At 45.2% G+C, this 22,164-nt stretch overlaps 4 protein-coding genes across 7 annotated transcripts; 2 read left to right on the forward strand and 2 right to left on the reverse strand.

The window, feature by feature from the left end:
• Window positions 1-962: 962 nt before the first annotated feature.
• LOC136750763 (snaclec coagulation factor IX/factor X-binding protein subunit B) lies at window positions 963-4,067 on the reverse strand. The gene is made up of 7 exons (XM_066705811.1): window positions 3,989-4,067; window positions 3,811-3,851; window positions 3,350-3,508; window positions 2,866-2,942; window positions 2,084-2,224; window positions 1,759-1,867; window positions 963-1,410 (listed from the first exon to the last, which is right to left on the reverse strand). The coding sequence occupies exons 2-7, from the start codon at window positions 3,848-3,850 to the stop codon at window positions 1,343-1,345; spliced, it is 594 nt and encodes a 197-aa protein (XP_066561908.1). The 5' UTR covers window position 3,851; window positions 3,989-4,067; the 3' UTR covers window positions 963-1,342.
• A 4,462-nt stretch (window positions 4,068-8,529) lies between these two features.
• On the forward strand, window positions 8,530-11,438 carry LOC136750765 (C-type lectin BPL). The gene is made up of 8 exons (XM_066705815.1): window positions 8,530-8,601; window positions 8,977-9,017; window positions 9,263-9,373; window positions 9,775-9,885; window positions 10,025-10,107; window positions 10,464-10,604; window positions 10,811-10,922; window positions 11,066-11,438. The coding sequence occupies exons 2-8, from the start codon at window positions 8,981-8,983 to the stop codon at window positions 11,137-11,139; spliced, it is 669 nt and encodes a 222-aa protein (XP_066561912.1). The 5' UTR covers window positions 8,530-8,601; window positions 8,977-8,980; the 3' UTR covers window positions 11,140-11,438.
• A 259-nt stretch (window positions 11,439-11,697) lies between these two features.
• Window positions 11,698-15,648, reverse strand: LOC136750766 (butyrophilin-like protein 2). 2 transcript variants are annotated; one of them, XM_066705817.1, is made up of 7 exons: window positions 15,438-15,648; window positions 14,594-14,733; window positions 13,569-13,610; window positions 13,035-13,091; window positions 12,348-12,674; window positions 12,094-12,192; window positions 11,698-11,831 (listed from the first exon to the last, which is right to left on the reverse strand). In XM_066705817.1, the coding sequence occupies exons 3-7, from the start codon at window positions 13,582-13,584 to the stop codon at window positions 11,722-11,724; spliced, it is 609 nt and encodes a 202-aa protein (XP_066561914.1). In that variant the 5' UTR covers window positions 13,585-13,610; window positions 14,594-14,733; window positions 15,438-15,648; the 3' UTR covers window positions 11,698-11,721. The 2 variants fall into 2 exon arrangements, with proteins under 2 accessions (XP_066561914.1, XP_066561913.1); XM_066705816.1 differs by lacking the exon at window positions 14,594-14,733.
• Window positions 15,649-15,654: 6 nt separating this feature from the next.
• On the forward strand, window positions 15,655-22,164 carry LOC136750764 (V-set domain containing T-cell activation inhibitor 1). 3 transcript variants are annotated; one of them, XR_010816956.1, is made up of 7 exons: window positions 15,655-15,808; window positions 16,297-16,345; window positions 16,566-16,616; window positions 17,118-17,513; window positions 18,352-18,468; window positions 18,676-18,955; window positions 20,109-22,164. XR_010816956.1 is itself a non-coding variant. In XM_066705813.1 (6 exons), the coding sequence occupies exons 1-6, from the start codon at window positions 15,779-15,781 to the stop codon at window positions 18,768-18,770; spliced, it is 738 nt and encodes a 245-aa protein (XP_066561910.1). In that variant the 5' UTR covers window positions 15,655-15,778; the 3' UTR covers window positions 18,771-19,912. The 3 variants fall into 3 exon arrangements, 2 of the variants coding, with proteins under 2 accessions (XP_066561910.1, XP_066561911.1); XM_066705813.1 differs by lacking the exon at window positions 20,109-22,164 and having other exon boundaries at window positions 18,676-19,912; XM_066705814.1 differs by lacking the exons at window positions 18,352-18,468; window positions 20,109-22,164 and having other exon boundaries at window positions 18,676-19,912.

The raw sequence follows: 22,164 nt of genomic DNA on the forward strand, positions 1-22,164 counted from the left end.
TGTGCTGCTACTGCACAGCCACTATAATAACGAGGCACACATGACTGTAGAGCTGGAATTCGCCCTGAAGCAACCAGCTCCGCAAGTCCAGGGCCCGGGTAACACTGCACAGGGAACTGCAGCCAGCAATCATTGTTTCATTTTTAGTCAAGCACCAAGGAACACACGCACATTTTCAACATTTCGGATTACACTTATACCCACGGTTTCAGTTTGATCAGGACACAGTTTGCGAGAGAAAACAGTCAGTAGGGGACTTTGCTTGAACTACGGCAGAACAGTAATATAGAAAGCACCTCCAAACCAACTTCAGAGATGACTTACTTGAAACAGACAAACTGCCGCCTCGATATAAAAGATCAGTTACAGTACCTGTATAGGAGGTGTATGTCAGCTGTGGAAGACCCTAAAAAAATTGTCAGAAGCCTCACAGAAAACCACAGGGTGGCTGACGAGAGTAGAGAGATGAGCAGAGGGTGCTACACAAAGTGCTACACAAATGCCCCACTGCCAGCTCATTGGGAAATCATAAACGGCTTGTGTGAGACCCTAAAAACACTCACGGTGGTTTTTTCGACCTCTCAATTCTGTTGTTTCCCAGATCTTTCCCCCACTGTGGCTGAAAAGTCAAGAGTAGCCGGGGGTGGGGGGGTGAACACACAACAGGAAGGAAGTGGAGGGCTGAATAAATTACATTTATTTGCAGCTGCAGCCTTCCGCATGGCTCTAAACACTGCTACTTGAAACTTGCATTACCACACGAAGCCAGCATCGAGTGAGAGGCCTGGCAGAGGCTCGGTCTGCGTCTCAGGTCCTGTTGTCTACAGCAAAATTATTGCAACTAGGCTTTCTTTTCTGGAAATACACAACACAACATCAACATGACATATTGCTCAATGGTGGCAAATATAATATGTTCATTGTAAAAAAAATGTAATTAGTAATAATAATTCTTCCATGTCTCCTTATTTATTATTTTATTAATCACGGCATTAAACATTTACAAAACAGGAATGCACACAAGAAAAACCACAGACAGTGGAAAAAGTCACGGACAGAACTCTGGTCCTCTGCTCAGCTGGCTCTTTACTAACACAACTTAAAATGAGTTTTTACTGTATAAGCATTTTCATTAACATAGTACATCGCAGAGAGTATGCAGCAATACATATATATAAAAAACACAGACTGACAGAGTGTTTAATCTCTAATCCAGACAGTGGAGAGAAGCTGTCTGACTTCTTTCACCTTCTTCCACGGCCCACAGGACTGAGAGACTAGGCAGGGGTGTTTGGGGGGTCCACGTGAAAGTAGGGGTCCCAAGGTCAGAGGTCAGGGGGCATTAGTACATGGGGTAGGAGCAGATGAAGGGTCTTTGAAAGGAACAGGGGGATGTGTTCCACAGGTTTCCTGCAGGGAGAGAGAAAGGGATCAACCACACAAAACCTCTCTAACTTTGTGCTTCATTTTGTATTGGGCTCTCTGGAGGGGGGCGGTTCCTCAAAGCAGCCACATCCCGACGGTGTGTTGGGGTTGGGGCTCTGATTCCATTTTCCGGCCTTTGCCATTAGAACACAGAGGCCAACAACAGCTGGTTAAAACTGAAGGGCAGGCAGCGATAAGGGAGGTGCACTGAAAAGGTTAGGCCTCAACTGTAAGGTGCTGTTTGCAGGATCTGTTTGCTGCTGTGAGCCAGCAGGTTGACGGGGACAGAGGGTTCTGGTGTAGGTAAAAATGGCAGTACCAGTACTCCCTTACCAGTGCGGAAGATCTCCAGGCAGCGGTCCTGTCCAGGGTATTGAGGCTCACTGCTTGCCCAGTTGGTGTATCTCCATGTGGTGCCATCTGTCCAGACATACTTCCCAGTCTGAGGAGGACAGGTACAAAGACAAGCTGTGGGACGGGGTGGCACTGGACAGACTCACGCACACAGAAACAAACTCATACACAGGCAAACAGTTTGACAGAAATACTTGCACACAGATGGTGAAAACAGTTGGTACACAGAAAGAGGGACACACTGACACTCAGAGGCATGCCAAAGTCCCGGGCAGAAAGAGACAGCAGGCCCAGGCATTCTCACCTCCATGTAGTCAAAGCCACCGACCCAGGTGGGCTCCAGCATGCCGTGGGTACTGATGACCAGAGACACCAGCTTACTCTGCAACGCGTTGTCTTTCACAGAGGCCAGGTGACCCTGATGGAACTGGTTCTGACAGAACAGCTGGGAAGGGAAAGCGAGAGACGACGGTGGTGGAGGGAGAGGGAGAGAGAAGGGGAATGGATGTTAGCAGGTGGAGAGAGAGTGAACAGAGAGAGAGAGAGTTTGTGTGATTTTGGAAATAGCAGCCTGGAAGGTGCCTACAGTGGTTGTGTCAAAGTCAGATCCTCTTATTGTTGCCAGCCATGTCCCCTGGAAGACAGCGGTGTTGGGATCCAGCCCAAGTCCCCAGCACTGGTAGCAAGCAGCCAATTGCTATCATGATAGTCTGAACCAGCCCTGCTACTGTTGCTTTTGGGCTTCCTTAGATACAATCTCTCTATTTCCCAGCAGAGGGAGCACTAAGCTCACTCTCCTGCCTGCCACACTGTTCACCAATAGGGAACCATGCAGTTCACTGAATCTGAAGCCATCCTATCCAGCGCTGCACTCAGAATGACAGCTAGCAATACAGGAGGTGCATGTCTGTGGCTCAGCATGGCTCTCTGTTTCTCAGATCATTTGAAAGCCTTACTCTCCACTGCACGTATGAACCATACAAACACTGTGCTGTGCTGTAATGTGCTGGACTGTGCTGTGCTGGGCTGGGCTGGGCTGGGCTGTACTGTACTGTGCTGGGCTGGGCTGGGCTGTGTTGTGCTTACCTCAGCTTGGATATATGACCTAGGTGCAGAATAGAACCTGTAGCATCTTCCATTGATCTCATACCCCCAGCATTGACCTGTAACACACACACACACACATTAGTAGAGGGCTACACCATTCTATCACATGAACCGCAATCCCACAAACTGTTCCACTGTGTATAAATTATCATTATTAGTGCTCTGCCCCTCCCTTGCCCCCCATAGGCAACTGGAGAGTGGCATGTGTCTCAATGGATAAAGATGCTGTCCACCAACCCACTCATGGAAATAGCCACTGGATGTGCAGTATTTCTTATTGTCAGGCAAGGGGGGCTGTGAGATCAAATCCACAGGCTGCCAGAGTGTGGCTCATCAGATTCAAGCTTGACCCCACTTTCCTTCCTTATCTCTTTCCTTCCCCTTCTCCCCCTCTCATCAGTCTCTTCCTCTTGCCCCCTCCTCCCTCCCTCCTCCCCCCCTCCTCCCCTCTCTCAGTCCTTACTCTTGGGGCTGTTGGAGGGATCAAACTCCTGGCTGTCGGCAGCGGGGTCCAACACCAGATCAGACTCAGCAACGACCTCGGCACCAATCTGGAGGGACATGGGTTCCAGCTGCTCCTCTTGTAGGGCCTGTTGCTCAATGTCCTGTGCTGTGGACAGACCTGCAGACAGACAGAGACAAGATGGACAGGGGCCTCCATGGACAGATAGAGGCAACAGAGTGCAAGATGCCAGGGACAGCGATAGACAGGGAATTTATATTCCAGAAACTCAGATTAATAAATGTCCCTCTCTAGACTCTGGACACTAATGGTACCCTCTAAACATGATCCACCTCATTATCAGATAATACAATACAGTGCAGTGCAATGCAATGCCACACTAGCTGTGCAAGAATATATCAGTACAACTGAGAACCAGGTACAATGCAGGGTAATGCTTATAAAATAGAACAGTACAGTACCTGTCACACTTAACAACAGCAGTACAATTATCTTCATCATCCTGAAAGAGAAGAATAGTTTCGTATCATCAGGCTTAAGAAAGCTGCCAGTAACACTGTGTGGAAATTGAGTGACACGATTCAACAGAGGAATTTAGACAAAGTATCAGGAGGAAGGACCTGAGGCTGGCAGACTCACCTGAGAGAACGCTATCAGTAGGATACAGTGGGTGCTGTGGAGTCTCTGTGTCTCGCTGTCCTCTGTGCGTTGTGCTGGAGCATTGCTGCTCACTGAGGTTTTATAGCGCCTTGTTTCCACCCTCCACCAATGAGGGCTGGACTTGGACCAGAGCCACTGTGGAGGACTGTGACGTGCATGATGGGACATAAAGGTGTATAAAAGTTTATGATCATTTTCATTGTGTTTACTGCAGTGTTTTCTGGAACTACAGTAGCACAAGGACCGTGCACACGGGGGGGCATTGTTTTCACATTAATTATAAACCTAAAATGAATTATGCTGACTATAACAGTAATCCGTACTTCATAAACACTCCTTTATTAATGTTGCCCGTAATCACTTGGCTGCCCATTTGAGTTTCCCATAGTCTCACCGTGCATCCGACTCCCTTTGCCATGTCTTTCCAAGCTTGGTGTCCTGGTTTATGAAACCAGTTCACACAGATTTATGCAGAGGTAGCCGTAAGTCACACATATGCAAGTCACAAGTAAGTCTCAAGTTTCACGTCTAAGTCTCAAGTCAAGTCTCAAGTAACAGTGTACAGAATCACAGCAAGTCAAGTCAAATCTCTGAAAAGATTCAAGCAACTTAAGAATTAACTAGGCATATCTAATGAATGTTTTTCTTTTAACTTAATCAGAAGAACATACTTCCTAAACTAATTCCCAAAAACTGAGGAGAGGCCTATTACTATAGCTAGCTTTATGTGGGTAGTTGGATAATTACCCAGTATTAACTATATAGGTATAATGTGTTAGCTGAACTTAACTGATTCATGTATTTTAAATGTTTAGCTTAGCATTGAGTGTAATTTCTGCACAGTACGCAACATTTTCCTCTTGTGATCAGTGCATATACTTTAATAAACTTGGGATTCACTTCTGTGCTCAACACCAACATTAAAAACTAAGTTTTAGTTAAATATCAAATCTTATTCATGTATTTATTTAGTGTTCATTTTGGCCATTTATGTCAGTAAAATATATATTTTGGCAAAAAACATTTATACAATAAAAAACAATAGAAGGTTGAGTCTCTGCAAAGTCAATCATCCCAAGTCCAAGTCGAGTCCCAAGTCATGATTCATCAAGTCAAAGTCAAGTCGAGTCTTTTTTAAGTCAGCTAAGCAAGTCTCAAGTCAACAAATGTGTGACGTTAGTCTGACTCGAGTCAAGTCATGAGAGTCATCTCTGGATTTATGGCACAAGATCGACACCTTCCCGCAAGTATACCTAATTGACCAAAGGACTTTTGCACGGTTCTACTTTGCTTTTACTGTAGTATTGCAGTGGTGGTCTGTACTACACTGTGCCATGAGTACCATGTACTGTACCATGGTGCACTACAGTCTACGTGTCATAGAAACATTTATTATGGTATATCAGAGTATAAGTGTCCACTGTATTGAAGCGCAATGAAGAAATGTTTTCCCGATAGGAAACTATTGCAACACTATGGTAAAACCACAGTAAAGCCAAGCAACAAGGCCCTTTTCCTCTGTAAACTTTTAATAAAGCCTGCAACGTCTCTAGCATTTAACATTAACAGTTGGGTGAAGAAAAACTTTATTCATCCAAGACCCAGAATAATCACTCAGTTTGTCTTTGACCGTCTTGATTCAATGGCAGTTCGAGAGCTCTGAAAAAGATCTGTTGTTCTGTTTTACAGCTTAAACTTCCTATCTATAATCTATAATGCGGTGGTGCACCTGGGCTCCTGATGGTCTGTATTACCCTGATGACAGTGGCTTGGGGGCACTGGGCTTGGGTTGGGGGAAGGTATTTGCCTTTGCACACACCCCCCGCCAAACAAATTATTACAACTGTCACATGCCACTTCAATAAGGAAACAAATGTGGAAATTTATTGATTGATAAGAAGACCTTGAGCAACTGAAATTAGGTATTACAACGATGATTATAAATAAGGAAGGATGAGATTTACTGTGAGCAGAAAAGCTGTCAAACACATGACATGTGACACATCTAGCAGACAAGATTACTGGAATTACTGGAATTAAACGATAACATGCCATAATGAGTGGGTGTTCACTATCAATTGTGAATAAAGGATGTAATGTGAAAAATATATATTTATGCCCCCATTGCCCTTATGAAAGTTTGACACAATATGTTTGTACTGTAGGGAAACATATTTAGCATGTTCACATCTCATAATGTATTTCAGAAAAATGTTGGGGCCATTTAATTGTTTTTGTCTTGGGATATGAGTCCTGAACCCTTTTTATTTTGTAGGGGTGAGGGGGTATCTGTGGAAGATACCCACAGATCATGGTGCTACATGATCTCTGCAGTGATGTAATCCCTCTGAATTCAGTAGTGTATAAATGGCCCATGGCGGGAGACCAGTGTGTTGGCATAGTGGTTTTGTCTCTGCTGTGTGGAAGATGTGTGGTGCCCTGCGCTGAGAGGTGCACCTGTGAGTGACGGTGCAGGTCATATCCAAACAGGCGCTTGCAAACTCCGCACAGGCTACACAGGCCAAGTGACTTCATCGCCCTGACTTGTGCAGAAGGGTCACTCTGTATGTGAATAGCTGCTCTCACCATGCTGCAACATGAATGGCACAGTTCTAGGCTAGGGCAGTTTTGGGGATGTGGCCAAAACATTGAGTGTGTTGAACTGGGGAGACAGAGTAGGTGTGAGGGAGAGTTGCCTGCAGCTGCGCATGTGAGTGAAGACTCGCAGCAGCCCAACTTGTCCCCTTCAGATTTCGAGATGCAAGGCTGTAGTAAACAAGTTAAAAGTTTCGTCACAATGCTGGACGCTGTGGCAACAACATCAATGCCCTAGGAGAACAGTTTCTTTGCACACCCACCAACTGATGACCTGCTTCTGGCTCTTGGACCCCGTTCACACTTATTAGGCCGGCCCTGGGCCGCCTCAAATTTAGTCCGGCTTTTTTTAGAGACCCTGTTCGCATTTGCGGTTTTAGGAGGCCTAAGTGCGTTCACATATGCGGGCGAAAAGGAGGCCTAAACGAAATGCATGCCGGGAATTAACAATTCTGCTCAAACAAACCAGTGACGCATGACATTAGATCTGCTTATAGGTGTATGCGATGTATTTATAATCACAACTTATTAATATTGATGTATATAAGCTATTGATCGATTCAATATTTCCTTTAAAAGTAATCTTAACCCTTTTGCAGCCATAGCTTTCTAATTTAAAATGTGCTGGTTCAATGGGGAATCTAATTCACATATTTCCCTTTTCAAATGTCTATCTGTGGTTCTGCAAGTCTAAAAGTGCTGTTATACAATTAATCCGAAAGCGAAGCACCTTTATTAGGACATCTGCATTAAATCACAAGAAATCGTATGCATCGAAAGAAGGCTTTTGTGATCGCTCTATAGTTATATCCTCAGACAGCAGTGCTCGTACACTTGCTTTGGTTTCTGTTTTAACTTTATCTTCCATCTACATTGTAAACAGCGCTTTATTTTCTGCATCATCCCAGTTGTTACCTCCAACCACAGCTTTTGTGATTGTACTGCTCAGCTCAATATAATCGCATTTCGGATTGGATAGTAAACAGCTGGTGTCATTTTAAAATGCACTGATTTGAATGGAAACCTGCTTTGGTTAAGTTTATATCGTTTTAATGCAAAATGCGGATAATTAATAAAGTTACCTGGTCCCGTTCACAATTTCACAATGCAATTTTCACATGTAAAATGCATACTGTTAAATTCCAGACTTCAATCATACTTAGAAGAAGAAAAAACAATAGCAAGTTTACCAACACTTTTAATTGACTGAATAGTTTGAACTGTTTACATCATTATAACTCATTAGCCTATACTTTTTTTAATATATATAAAGATGTGAGCTAGCGAAATGTATCAGTACATTTAGGCTATAGATCGATATGACATTCAAAAAATATAGAGACAACACTGTTGTCGGGACTAGAGCGGGACTAGATCTGACCCGGCCCAGGGCCGCCTTAATCCCTTTGGATCCCTTTACACACCCCCACCATCGTCTTCAACCTCGTAAGTTTTGGGGGGATTTTAAATCTTACCACAAGAAGCAGGGGTGGGGCAACAATGTAAGCACTGGCCGCAGGGGCCCCATGGTCTGACCCTTCCTGTGAACTCACTTGTTTTCACATGTTTCACATTTGTTGTGGCAGAAAGGGGGCAGTTATTATTCTCTGTCCCCACCATTCCCCTACCTTCCTTGGGTAACAATCTCTGCTGTGATCTTGACTTTTCTCAGCTTTGCCAAGACTTTTCCTTACCAGAACATGAATTAATCATTGCCTCTCACGTTCGGACTTTGGATCCAGTTCATGACCAGCAATAAGAATAACAATAATAAAAATAATGATTATAACAATCATTTCCGAGAAGTGATTGTGAAAAAATGGCCGTGCTGCTTTACGAATGACCTTGACTCCCATGCCTGCCCTGGGGCGAGGTCTAGGGCCCGGCCTGTATAAGAGGTGGTGAGAAACAGTGCAGAGACAGAGACAGAGCTGCACTGAGCACCAGCACCGTACACACACACTGCCGAAACACCGAGCCTCACAGACTCACTCCAGGTGACGTATCATTGCTGGCTATAGGATGCATGTTTCATTGTGTCATGAATTGTAATTAATTAATAAGAATGTATTGCCATGAATGTCTATTTTAGCCTATATGACACATTAAATAGCAGAGCAGCGTTTCAATAGAAAGATGAGGTATCGAACCGATCCCCCTCTAATCCTCTTGCTTTCAGGAAAAGTAAACTGATCCTTTACTAATATTTAAAACATAAAAATGCTTTCCTTTAGCATTTACTTTTGACAATGTAGACATCTGTGTTTTCAGAGCGACCCAGAGAGACCCTTGCTGTCTCTGTGGGAGTGTGTTCACTCTGTCGGATGCTCTTACTGTTCTTACTATTCACTCCTCCTCCTCTTCACCTACAGGAAGATGAAGATCCTTTTATTGCTGATGGTGGCAGTGGCAGGTAAGAACAGCTGTGTCCTGTCTGCATGGGCTGGGGGCAGGTTTATCTGTGTGCCCTGCAATGCAACTGTGTTCTGGAACATTTTGCAGGTTTCTTTTCTGATCTGTTCTCTCAATTATTTTTTAACCTTCTCAGCCTGTCCTCCATAACCCACGTGCCACACTTAATAGCAATATGTTATGAATATAGCAATAAGAACAAGGAGAGCAGCAATATCAGTCATGCATGGTGTTTGTGTTCCTCAGTGGCTCAATCCAGCCCAGTCGCCGAGTCCGAGCCAGTGCTGCCCATACTGAGAGAAGAAGCCAGCAACAGCCTGCTGGAAGCAGAGGAGCAGGTCTCCAACATCGCTGTGGGTGAGGAGATGGCAGGGAACAGGCCGGGGTGGAGGGGGGAGAAGGAGAGAGAAAGGGAGTTTGGTTCTTCCTTGATGAATCAACTAGTCTGATCCAATCCATCTCACTTAGACAATACTAATCAAACAAGCACAGCCTCACCATTATACAACATCCAGCACATCCATGTATCAATCTCTATATCAATCACTAACCCTAAGATTAGTACTATAATTACATATTGCTAATATTATCATTACTGTAAAGCAAATCCCAGAGAAACTGCACCAGAAGAAGTGGTTATTGAAATTGGATGGATGAAAAGGATATTATTATTATTATTTCCATTACTGCAACTGTTTTACTTTTACGCCTTACAAGTAGAGCAGCAATAACAGTCATGCATTGTGTGTGTTCCTCAGTGGCTGAGTCCGGCCCAGTCCCCGAATCTGAGCCAGTGCTGCCCATACTGGGAGAGGAAGCCATCGACAGCCTGCTGGAGGAAGAGGAGGAGGTCTCCGACGCTGCCTTGAGTGAGGAGATGGCAGGGAATGGGCTGGGTGGTGGGGGGAGGGAGTTTAAATATATAAGCAAATTGATGAACAAGTGACAGAGAGAGAGAATATTGTTTTTAGGAGTGATTATCTCTGACGGGTGTCCATCTCTCCATAGGCACGCGCTCTTGCATGACTGGTGCATTTCAGGGACACTGCTACCTGTTCTTCTCCAGCCGCAAGACTGCCCCCGAAGCTGAGGTCAGTACACCCTGCGAGTTGGGCAGATTATCGTTTTATTTTTTCTTGGTCATGTTTTTGAATAACTACCAAATCTCGCTTAGATTTAAAAAACACAACACGTGAAAAGATCAGAGTATCAGAATACTAGACAGTAAGTACAGCTTAAAACTGATTTTATTGACTTGTTTCAAAAATCATACTAATTTGTCTGAGGAGAGCAGGGCTTACTTGGCCATGGAGGGGGAGAAAGGTCACATGACCGACGCTCCAAAAGCATAAGTTGTGTGGCAGAGAAGCCGGGATCTCCACCCAGTTTCCCATGGCAATAGTCCCCTTTCCCAGTCGTGACCCTGCTGTGCCCTTTTCTCCCCCAGTTCTTCTGCCGTGACAATTTCCCAGGGGGACACCTGGCCTCGGTGACCAACCGTGACCTGCATGGAAAGTTGATGAACCTGGTCATTGCGTCCAGCGGGGACCGAGTCCCTACCTGGATCGGCGCGTATAACTTTAAAAAGGTGAGCAAGACAGCTGTCATACCTGGCACTGTCTGCTGTCTGGCACTGTAAAGACACGTGAGCTCAGGGTGTCTGATTTCGCCAGACGCACAGATCCGCCTGCTGTCTCGTGGGCTTTAACTGTGCGCATGTTGATATGTCTTGTGTGAGTGTGCCAGCAGCTCGCAGACAGCTCACTGGGTCTTGTGTATTTGTTTCTCTCTCAGACGGGTCGCTTCTTGTGGCTGGATGGGTCCTTTTGGAGCTACTCTGACTGGATGTCTGGCGAGCCCAACAACCTGAACAACAGACAGTTCTGCGTGGAGATGGGAGCACTGGGTGAGTCAGGTTTCCTTGTGCACAGATGCTCCCCGCTGTGATGTTGTTGGCCTGGCTCTTGGACACTAGGCCATTTCATTCTGTCCTGTTTGCATTACAAGCCACACATGTGTTGCGTCTAACTGCTGCGTGTTCCTCCACAGGGAACAGCTGGTGGAGAGACACAGAGTGCACCCAGAGGCAGGCGTTCATCTGCTCCTACCCTTACAGCGGCTGACCGAACGCAGGGCAAGAGACGGGACACCCCCCTGCCCACTGCGGCCCACACCCACTCCCACTGCAGCCACACAGCCCTCTGGGAAAGCCACAGGATTTTCTCCTGTGTCTTATTATTGTTTAACCTTTTGGAATTCAAGTCATTTTTTGTATATGTATTTTGAATTAACAGCTTGTTTAATCCCCTGCTGTGACCTCTGCCCTAGGAAGCATCATCTGCTGGTCTAACTGTGCAACATCATTTTAGTTTCTGTTGTTTTTCATTGTGTAAGTCTGTAAATAAAAATAAATTGGAGTCAATTGTTTTGTTGATTAATTTTACACTGGTAACATGGAGAGAAAAGGGAAATTAATATTGAGGTAAAACATTTAGTTGCACAAATACTGCTCGGGGTGAAGCTGGATTTTCAGCCCAGGGTTATATGCCCTCCATCACAATCTGCTGCTCACACAACCCCCTGGCTCACGTTCACCAGGTCAGCACTGTCTCGTAGGACAGAGTGGCCGACACAGAAACATCTCCCTGAGACTGGAGAAAAGAGACCAACTGCAGGCACCGTCTTTGAACAATACACATTTATTTTCATTCTGTTTTTGGTTTCGTTGGGGGCATTTCTTTCTTCTGATCCAATGTTTGTGGGACGGTGACTCCAGGGGTGATGGCCGGTTCCTGGACAATGAAAGGCAAAAACCCTGGAGACAGAGATAGTGGGGGAGAAAGGGGGAGACGCAAGTTACGTTCACACCCAACATCAGGGCTTTCAACCCCAAGTCTGTGTACCCGAAATGCAGCCTGCATCCCCACCTCAAATCAGCACCAGTGACAGACTGTTTACAAACTGCAATTACTTCCACTGCTGCTACTGCTAAGGCAATGGCCACACCTCCACCACTCTGACTGCTGTTGTTGGCGTGTGAGTAGCTTCTGCACACAGCGCCATACCCAAATACAAACCTCCGATTCGTCCACGGAGATTCTTGAACACAAACAGACAGACCAGCAGGATGGCACAGAACACCTGGGGTTTGGAGATACAGGACGAGAAGGTCAATCCTGGAAGAGAAGGCCAGAAGGGAGTCCGTGAGAAGAGCGAGCGTTCATACACTCATCCATTAATTCATTAATTCACCATGGGAATGACAAAGTGTTTAGGCAAGGTGGGATAGAGATACTGAGGACACAGAGAGAGAGAGAATAACAGAGCGCACCTTCGACATGGAGCTGTATCGTGTGCGTCGCCCGCAGCGTGTTGCCCGTGACACTGCAAGTGTAGTTCCCCGAGTCTCCAGGGGTGGCGCTGTGGAGCAGCAGCGAGGCATTGCCCTGGGCCAGCAGCTCTGCGGACAACTGTGTGCGGCCTCTCAGCGCCTCAGGCTGGTACTCTGGCAGCTCCTGCCCATCCAGGCTGTAGTGGACCACCATGTAGTCCCTCGCCCAGCGCACCACCAGGTAGCTGTGCGCAGAGCGGGGCTGAGGGGGGAACAGGCACTGCAACAGCACATCCTGTCCAGACTGGCCCAGCACCACGCCCCCGCCTGCAGCACACAGCACAGCGGGGCAGTGGAGAGACACGCAGCGTGGGGTGGGGAGAGGGAGAGCATCTGTATCAGCCTGTGATGCTCACTAGACTGGAACCCCAGTGAGGCAGTTTCCACAGCGGGGTGAGGTGCACCTTTACAGGGACTTTAATGCTTTATTTTAATTCATGTGGAGATATGTATTCTCTGACTTAACAAACACACTATACAGTATGGAGGCGTGTTCCCACATATATATTTTTATCAATCATCTCTGCGGCTATAGGTAAGCTTCCAAATTTAAATATAATCATTAAAATAACAAGCCACCTTGCAGAGCAGTGACAACGTAAACGGAGGCAGGAAATAACAGCTTACCTTGCAAACAGCAGGAGCTGTGCAGGATCAGCACCTCCAGGAGAGCCACAGACAGCACTGCAACACAACACGCACGGTGAGGGATGCAGAAACACACAGGTGCACACAACACTGCCACAGCCACACACAGCACACTACACAGTCACACAGCACACAACACAGCAGAGCCATGCACCCTGCTCACACTGATCCATACACTTTTTCCTTCTTTCTTTTTCCCTTGTAAAGGTGTGCAATGATATAGTGAAATCCCACTATGGGGCAGCAAACAACAGTGAGATCATGGAAAGGTGTGGTACAGCATGACACCAAGCAAGGGAACCGTAGGAAGTCAAAGAAGTATTGTGGTATAAGCAGGGGAAACAGGGGGACACTATCAAATGGCAAAGCAAATTGACCATGTTAAACTTCTATGAGAGTTTTGTTATTAATCTTTCTTAATTGCATACTGTCCCTGGGGCTGGGGCTGCCCTTCGATAGTTAAGAGTACAGTGTGCATATTTAGGTATACTAATCCACAAGGGTCACACTTACAGGGAGAGGTCATCATTCTGAGATGCAATTCTTCTTGAATATCTGTGAAAATTTAAATATTTAAATAAATAAATGCATGTATTTGATCTCGTTCTGTAATCAATGCTCTCTTTTCCCCTGAAGACAGTAGTGATGGGCGATACCACAGATTTTCTTTTCGATCCGATACCAAATAATATCAAGGCTAGTATCCCAATACCGATACCGATACTTTTAAAAGTGTTCTTATGTACATAAAAAGAGGAAATCTTTGTGATTTCTACAGTGAATATTGGTAAATGCAGACATCAAAAATTATATATTTCTCTTCTCTTTTTGTTTTCTGTTTAATAACAGCAATTATAAAACACACGTTCAATTGTTCTGGCTGGCATAAGAGTCATATTCACCAGATAATTAATGAAGGGATTAGTAACCTGAGCTCTTTACTTTCAAAACGATAAAATTTTATAAGATATAATCTATGTTTTAGAAATCCTGAGCAATGCATATCAGTTTTTCCACAAAATTGATATAATGAATTCAGATATTGTTTGAAAATGTGTCCAATCTAGCAGCCTGTTGAGTGCGTTTACATGCAGAACAAAACCCCGACCGGAAAAAATCAGGTTATGGCAATAATTGGAGTGAAGTGTTTACAGACACAGCAATACCGTGATTACACACACAAAAAAATACTTGTTTACATGGGATCGGTGAAATAGTTTCTCTTTATACAGGACCTGGCGCCGGTTACGTAATGAACACCTTTATACAACAGATAGAAATCTGACAAAGCTGATAACATGCCCAGATTAGCCAAAGTGTTGGGCAGAAATCTTGGTGTGTTACTGCTATCAAGACCCTGATTAAAGATATCAGATAAAAGTGTTTACATCACTTTTTACATAGCCGATATTAACCTTAGTCGGGGTATCGGAGTATTAGCGTATATGTACATGCACCCACTGTAATATTATGCTCCTCAAGAAATAAAAAGTATTAACTGATTTCTGTTCAAATGATTAAAATAATCACTTAGATACCTGCCTGTCTGAAGGCTTCTGTCAGAGAGCTCTGCTTCACTCTGTCACCACCTGGTATCGATATTCTGATGTGAGGATCGATTCTCAAAAATGAAACGTCGGTATCGGAAGTATCGATACTTTGGATCGATCCGCCATCCCTAGAAGACAGTCCCTCGTCATAGCACCCAGGTCCAGCTTGTACACGTACAGGTGATTTCATTTCTGATCATGCTTCCCTGGGCGGGAATGTCTCACTCCAGATGTGTTTGTTATCCAATGAAATCTGATATACCTGATATTATAATGATTATGAATAGGTGGAGGGGAGCACGGTATAATGACACACTTGTGCGAGATGTGCAGCACCGTGCAATAACCACATACACCGTCACGACTTTCCCAAAACGTAAAATAAATTAATAGATTAAATCGGTCAGACATGAATACTTGAAACAGAATAATAATAATAATAATAATAATAATAATAATAATAATAATAATAATAATAATACCTTACAATATGGTATTTTTGCTGAATATGTATGTTAGTAAAACAAAAGTGAAAGGAAAAATACAAATTTCAGCAATTCAAAGCAGGCCAGAAGTGCATATTACAACCCCATGGTGCGCATTAAATGATGGTGTAAAGAGTGAGGCAGGTCTCAGCTGAACTGATACAGACACGGTCCGGCCTGTACGCGGATCGATAGACACATCAGAAACTGATCACATGCCCTCCCACGCATCGGCCTTGCACTGATCTCACTACCTATTTGTTGTTCTTGGTTTTGTACGTGACGCCACAGTCTATTTATCGACACCTGTCAATGTATTAACAACACAGGAGGGAAAACAGAGTTACCTAATCGATCAGCCCGTTTGTCTCCATCATCGATGTCATTTCTCCCGGACGCTGGCAGTCCGTCCTACCCGTCCCTCGTCGGCGAGAAAGAGCGGCCGGTCCAGACAGACCAACACCAAATAAATCGGCTTTTTAATTTTTAACTATCAGGGTGACATTTATTTTCGAACGTCATTCGGGTCGTATGTATAGGTGTTGATTCCAAATGTATTTAATTTACTACATTTTTCAGTCGTTATTCAACTACGCAGTAAAAGTGAAAGTGAAAGATAAAATATGATGTCGGACACAACACAACGCTGACACAAAGTGACCAAATACTGTCTGCAGTCATTCGATCGATGAATCCGTGTGCGGCTCCAAGCGCTAAAGTAAGTCGGATATAAAACTTGTATGAAACTCAGTGGGAACACAAGTACAGGGGTCTCTGGCCATTACACCCAATCAAATCAGATGCCTATTCTAGGTCTTATGCGTTTCATATTGCCGGTGCCTGGTGGAGTGACCCTGGTTATCTGCTGTGTTTTGCACTTCTCAGTGAGGTTCAGTGACACACTGGCCAGCTCAGGTTAAGCACTTCTCTCCTGCAACAGCAGTTCTCTCCTAAAGGCAGCAGGAAATTGTGTGGCTTGTCTTTTGGTTTGTTTATGTTCTTTACTTTGGAATTATTGCTAGATTGGAGAGAGGGTTTCATTTTATTTTTTTCACTGCAACTGGGAAAACATGATGTTGTAAGAGTGATGTATAAATTAGAGACCAGAATATGAACACAGCTGTGTGGGCCAGCAGCAGGGGTGAGAGGGGTGCACTGTGTCCCAGCACCAGCGCTGATTGATGGTGTGTCATATCTCATTCACAGATGCCAAGCTGGGAGAAGGCAGGCCCTGTCCAGCAGGCACTGAGGAAATGTGAGTGTGTGTGCGTGTGTGTGTGTGTATTCGAGTGTGTGAGTATGTGTGTGCGTGGGTGTAAGTGTGTGAGTGTGACTGCGTGACTGAGTGTGTGTGTGTGTATGTTTGAGTGAGTGTATGTGTGTGAGTATGCAAGGGTGTGAGTGTGTGTGTGAGTGAGCGTGTGTGTGAGGGATCTCTGTACAGCTGTGTTGACCCCTGGCTGTGTTTCTGACAGGTATCCTGGCCGTCCTGCTGTTTCTCTTCCTCAGCCCGTCCAGTTTCTCCGGTGAGTTCCGCCACGTGCCGTTCACGTTACATCTGTAATGTGTAACCAGGTGCCGGCTGGGAAAACTGCAGGTACCCCATGCCTTTGCTGCTGCAGGATCCCATCACTGTAGTTGTGGGGGGTGGGGGGAGAAATTGAGTGCACTGTGAGTTGTGAAAGAGCTGGGTCTGACAGAGGAATGACAGTCAGGCAAGCACAGTGAAAGGTTACAGGGCAGCTACTTCTGGGGTGTCTGGCCACTGCTGCTGAAACCCAGCTCTGGAGAGCTATAGTCCAGCCAGTCACAGCTCTGGTATATTGGCAATTGGAAGCTGGAGGTCCAGAGGCAAAAGGAGTGTGAACGGGGGAATCGGCTCACTTATCTCAGACCACCAATGTGCACCAAAGCTGGGCAGAGCCGAGGATGTAGCGCCTCGAAACTGACGACCGATGTACTGGCGTGTGAGGGAGTGGCTGTGGTTCCTGCACCCTGACCCCTTTTCTTGTGTGTGTGTGTCTCAGTGTCCAAGGAGTGGCAGGTGCGAGTGTGGGCGGGCGGGACAGTGAGCGAGCAGCAGGACGTGCTGCTGGGCTGCAGTTTCCTGTGCCAAGTTGGGGGGCAGGGCCTGGGCAAGGGGGCACCCCAGCACCTCATCATCGAGTGGCTGCTGATCAGGCCCGAGGCGGTCTATGTGGTTCTCCACCTGGACATGGACACCCAGAACTCCGAGCAGCACCCACTGTTCCAGGGGCGGGTGGAGCTGGCGTCCAGGCAGTGTGGCAACGCCTCCCTGCTGCTGCACCGCGCCCTGCCCAGTGACAGCGGCCGCTTCAGCTGCCATGTGATGACCGAGTATGGTCGGGGGCGGGGCTTCCTGGAGCTCAACGTCACCCATGAGACACCCCGCCCTGACCCAGGTGAGCTAGAGACGCCTCCATCGGTGCGCTCTCTGCCATCGAAATACACCCCTGTCCTTCACACCCCGGTGTTGTACTCCCATTGCCAGGAACACAAACAAAACCCCAATTTACAAAGGATTTTTTTAAGCATTAAGCACACAGCTTAGTTTGACATATGGTCTTGGATTGTTTGGATTCAAGTGTTTTATATATACTTTGTTTTACATGTAGTTCACTTTGCATTTAACTTTTGAAACATATATATTTATATTGGCCACAAGAGGGAGCCAAAGCACTTTCTGTGTTTTCCTTCTTCTTCTTATTTTTTAATTTCTTGGCAGACGCCCTTATCCAGGCGACTTACAACATAAGCACAATACAAGTGCAAAAATACCGTTAAGTACAAGGCATCAAAGATTACAAATTCAAATTTACATTATACAAAGCAATTCAAAGTATAATACATTTTACAACTTCCAATTTACACAGGTAAGTACAGTAAGTGAGGTCATACATCCTGGACGGTAAAAGCTAAGTCCTGTCAAGATGTAGAGTCACAGTCAAGAGCTACGGGAAAGGGAGCAAGGAGGAAATTAATCAATAATAAAAGTATTAGTAACACAAGAAGCATAATAAAATGCTGTGAAGTGCTATCTTGTTACTGGGTGTTTGTCTTTTTTCAATTAAAGAAGCAGTGGTGATTGTAATAGGTTAGAGTTCATGAATAGGGGCCTGAGTGTCAGTAAGCCCCAGAGTTAGTCTAGGATGAGCGTTCAGTGCCTGCCCGGGCTCTGGACGCTGCCCCTGGGGAGCTGACGGCCATGCTTGAACATTGCTGTTCTGCTGCGTGTTACAGAGTCAAGAACAGAGAAGATGCTGACCACACTCTTTCTTGAGATACCAGAGTTCCGCTTGCACCTGATTATTCTGATACCCTGTGTGTTTGTGGCAATACTGATCGGCTGGGTTTTGTGTGAGTATGACTTCCCTCTGAGTTAAAACTGTGAACTGTCTCAGCATCTCTGCCCTCTTGCACTTCTCCCTTGCTCTACCGAATCTGCGAATGAATCAGCTGCATGTAAACATCAGGACTTCCTTGTGTGTCTCACTTTTTTTAAGGTGTGAAGAACATGTATTGGTTTGCCATGTAATGTTTTTATATTTTAATGTCATTGTTTAGATTATATCTTAAGAAGGAGAATCTCATGCGTCAATGAGTCCGCCAGCGATCCACCCAGGCTGGAGGAAGACCCTGCTGCTGGGACTGGGCGGTAGGGCAGCCAGTGCCCCATCACTCTACACAAGCTCCCTCACAGCTGCTGTCACTGGAAACGGACTGTGGTTGCTGGAATGGAAAAACGCTTCTGTTGTGTTGCTAGAATAGTGGATTAGAGCCTAATTCCAGCTGTGGTAACTCTAACTGAAGTCCAGTGACTGTACGTGTCTGATTTATCTACATGGTGAGCAACCACAACCCTGCATGTAAATATGATACTCCTCCAGAGCAGTGTGTCCTTCAGCTGAGCAAAGAACTCTCTCAGTAGTTCCCTTTGGTGCTGAAATCTGTACAATCAGATGTGGTATAAACTGAGATTCATCTGTACACTAAGAGGGTCTTTTATGAAGGCATTAAACCTCAGAGGAGGATACCTGTAACTGGGTGAATGTGATCTCTGCTGTGACCAGACGTCTATTCAGCATTTAAATGATAAGCATTTATTAATCTCCCACTCTGAAAAGACATGTCCGAAATATTCAGGCTGTGTGTCTAGACTTCTGATGTCCAGCCAGGCCCGAGGGTGTCCTCAGTCAATTAAGCAATTAAAAGCTCTGTTGGAACAAAAAACAGCAGCGTAGGTGCTCCTCCAGGACCAGGACTGAGAACCACTGCTCTAGGCCACGAGAGAGAGAGAGGGAGAGGTGTGGCATAGCAGACCTCTGGGTTCTAGACTGAATTGAAAGTATGATTGGATCCCTTCTGGTCAGAATTGCTGTATCATAGTGTTACCTTTTCTAGGTTGTTATTTTTGTATTCTTTTTTTAATGTATCACATTTTATTTGACATCCAATATTAGTCAGTCAGTCATGTTTACAGAGATGGTGATGTTTCATACACTTATTCTGTGTAAATACCTCTTAAAGTATTTATTATTATATTTTATTTTAACAGAAAGATTTGCTAGTTGGCTAGTTTAAATGTGTTTTTCAAAAGTTGGGGTTAGATAGTGTTTTGGATTTGAATGCTGTTTTTTGTTCACAAATGTAAATCTATGAATTTTTAAAATGTCATGTATGTCATTCATGAAAGCATTTTGGTGGAGGTTACATAACACATGTATTTCCATCTGAAATCAGGTTGGTTAAATAAATCGTGCATGAGTGAAGAAGCTCTGCGTGGTGAACTGTAGGAATCAAACCTGTGTTTTGTCTGGCTTCATTAGCAATTCTCTTAGGGTACATGATTCACATGATGAAAGATAAACACATTTACTCTGAACAAAAATATAAAGGCAGCACTTTATTTAGATTTTACTGAGTTAAAGTTCATATAAGGAAATCGGTTAATTGAAATAAATGCATTCGGCCCTAATCTATGGATTTCAATTCTCCAGTGTTGAGGGAGCATTGATTGGCTGCTGACTGCAGGAATGTCCACCAGACCTGCTGTCGGGTCCAGACCCCGGTGAGGACGAGCCGCAGATGAGCTTCCCTGAGACATTTTCTGACAGTTTGTACAGAAATTAATTGGTTGTGCAAACCCACAATGTCATCAGCTGTCCAGGTGGCTGGCCTCAGACGATCCCGCAGGTGGAGAAGCTGGATGTGGAGTCCTGGGCTGGCGTGGGACACGTGGTCTGCGGTTGTGAGGCCGGTTGGACGTGCTGACAAATTCTCTAAAACGACGTTGGATGCGGCTAATGGTAGAGAAATTAACATTCAGTTCCCTAACATCTCTGGTGGACAGTCTTGCGGTCAGCATGACAATCGCACACTCCCTCAAATCTTGAGACATCTGTGGCATCGTGTTGTGTGACAAAACTGCACATTTCAGAATGGTTTTTAATGTCCTACCACAAGGTGCACCTGTGTAATGATCGTGTGGTTTAATCAGCTTCTTGATGTGCCACAAAGGAGGCATGTCTTAGCAAAGGAGAAATGCTCATTAACAGGGATTTGGGAAAATGTTTGAGACATAAATTTTAAATCATGAGAGAGAGAGAGAGAGAGAGAGAGAGAGAGAGAGAGAGAGAGAGAAAGAGAGGTATGCTATATCTAAATTGTATGATTTCCAAGTCGGCTGTGAGCCAGCATGTCTCAGACAGTGGAAATGTGGTCTACTCCCCCTGTGTTTGGGATGGGGTTTGTGTGTGTGAAGCAACCTTTCCTGTCTGCTTCTCTGAAATAGTTGGCTCATACTGTGGTCTCACTGTGAGCGTGTCGAAGCCCAGCCGCTGTAGTCCCTGTGGAGGGACACTCAACACCACAGTAAGACACTAACCCTAGTAAGACAATGAGCTCTCAGACAATGAGCTCTCAGGTGAGAAATCAGTTGCAGCTTCTTACAGTTCGTGTTGCAGCCTGTGCGATTAACTACTTAATTTAATTAATCAGTGTCTTAATAGAACCATTTTGCTTCAGAATTATCATCCTGTCTCCTTTCTCCCCTTCCTCTCGACAACACTGCAGTGGGCTATTCACCATCAGCTGTCTGCATTTCTATCCTGTCACTCACTCCTTGACCCTCTGCAATCCAGCTTCAGCACAGCTCTCTCCTCAGAAACTGGTCTCCTAGCGTTTACTGTCTCCCTCAGCTCTGCTCATGCAGCCTCTCTCTCCTCTGTCTTTGTGCGGGGGCACAAATGGAAATTGGCAAGGCATTCAAGACAGAAAACAGGAGACACTTCTTCACACAGAGAGGCGTCACAATCTGAACAAACTCCCCAGCGATGTGGCTGAAGAGACAATTTGGGAACATTTAAAAACAGACTGGATAGGATCCTTGGATCACTTAGTTATTAATGGACACCAAACGAACACGATAGGGCAAATGGCCTCCTCTCGATGGGACACTTTCTTATGTTCTAATACACTGCGCCAATCCCTTCACTGGTTCCCGATCTCGGCTTGCATCCAGTTCAAGAATCTGTCTCTTACCGTTCTCTCTACCAGACTGCACTTCTACCTTCAGATCTCTCCTTACACTTCTTCCAGACCTCTCTGGTCCTCCTGCACCAGAAGACTAACTTAACCCCCTCTCTGCTCCCATTCAACCATTGCACCCCCAGTGGTAGAACAACCTTCCCACTGAGGTCAGGACCGTACAGCCCTGACTGACACATCTGTTCAGATTGTACCTGTAATACAGCAGCTTGATCTCCTGTAGCTGTTGTTATTATGCACTTTATGTAACTATGCATCCTTTTGCTCCTGTACATGGTTCTGGATAAGGGGCGTCTGCTTTAAATAAATAATAAATCTGATCTAAGACTTTCTCTGGGAATGTGTGTGTGTACCTGCATTTGTGTTGTCCTTTTCTGTGCCAGTGCGTGTGCACCTCTTTACACAGAGGGTTGTGGGAGACTGAAACATGATACACAGTTACATAGTTAAAGCAGGCAGACAGCTAGATACACTAGGATGCTTCAAGGAACAGCTGGATGAATCATT

The sequence above is a fragment of the Amia ocellicauda genome, chromosome 6 (genome assembly GCF_036373705.1).
Source record: "Amia ocellicauda isolate fAmiCal2 chromosome 6, fAmiCal2.hap1, whole genome shotgun sequence".
NCBI lineage: Eukaryota > Metazoa > Chordata > Actinopteri > Amiiformes > Amiidae > Amia > Amia ocellicauda.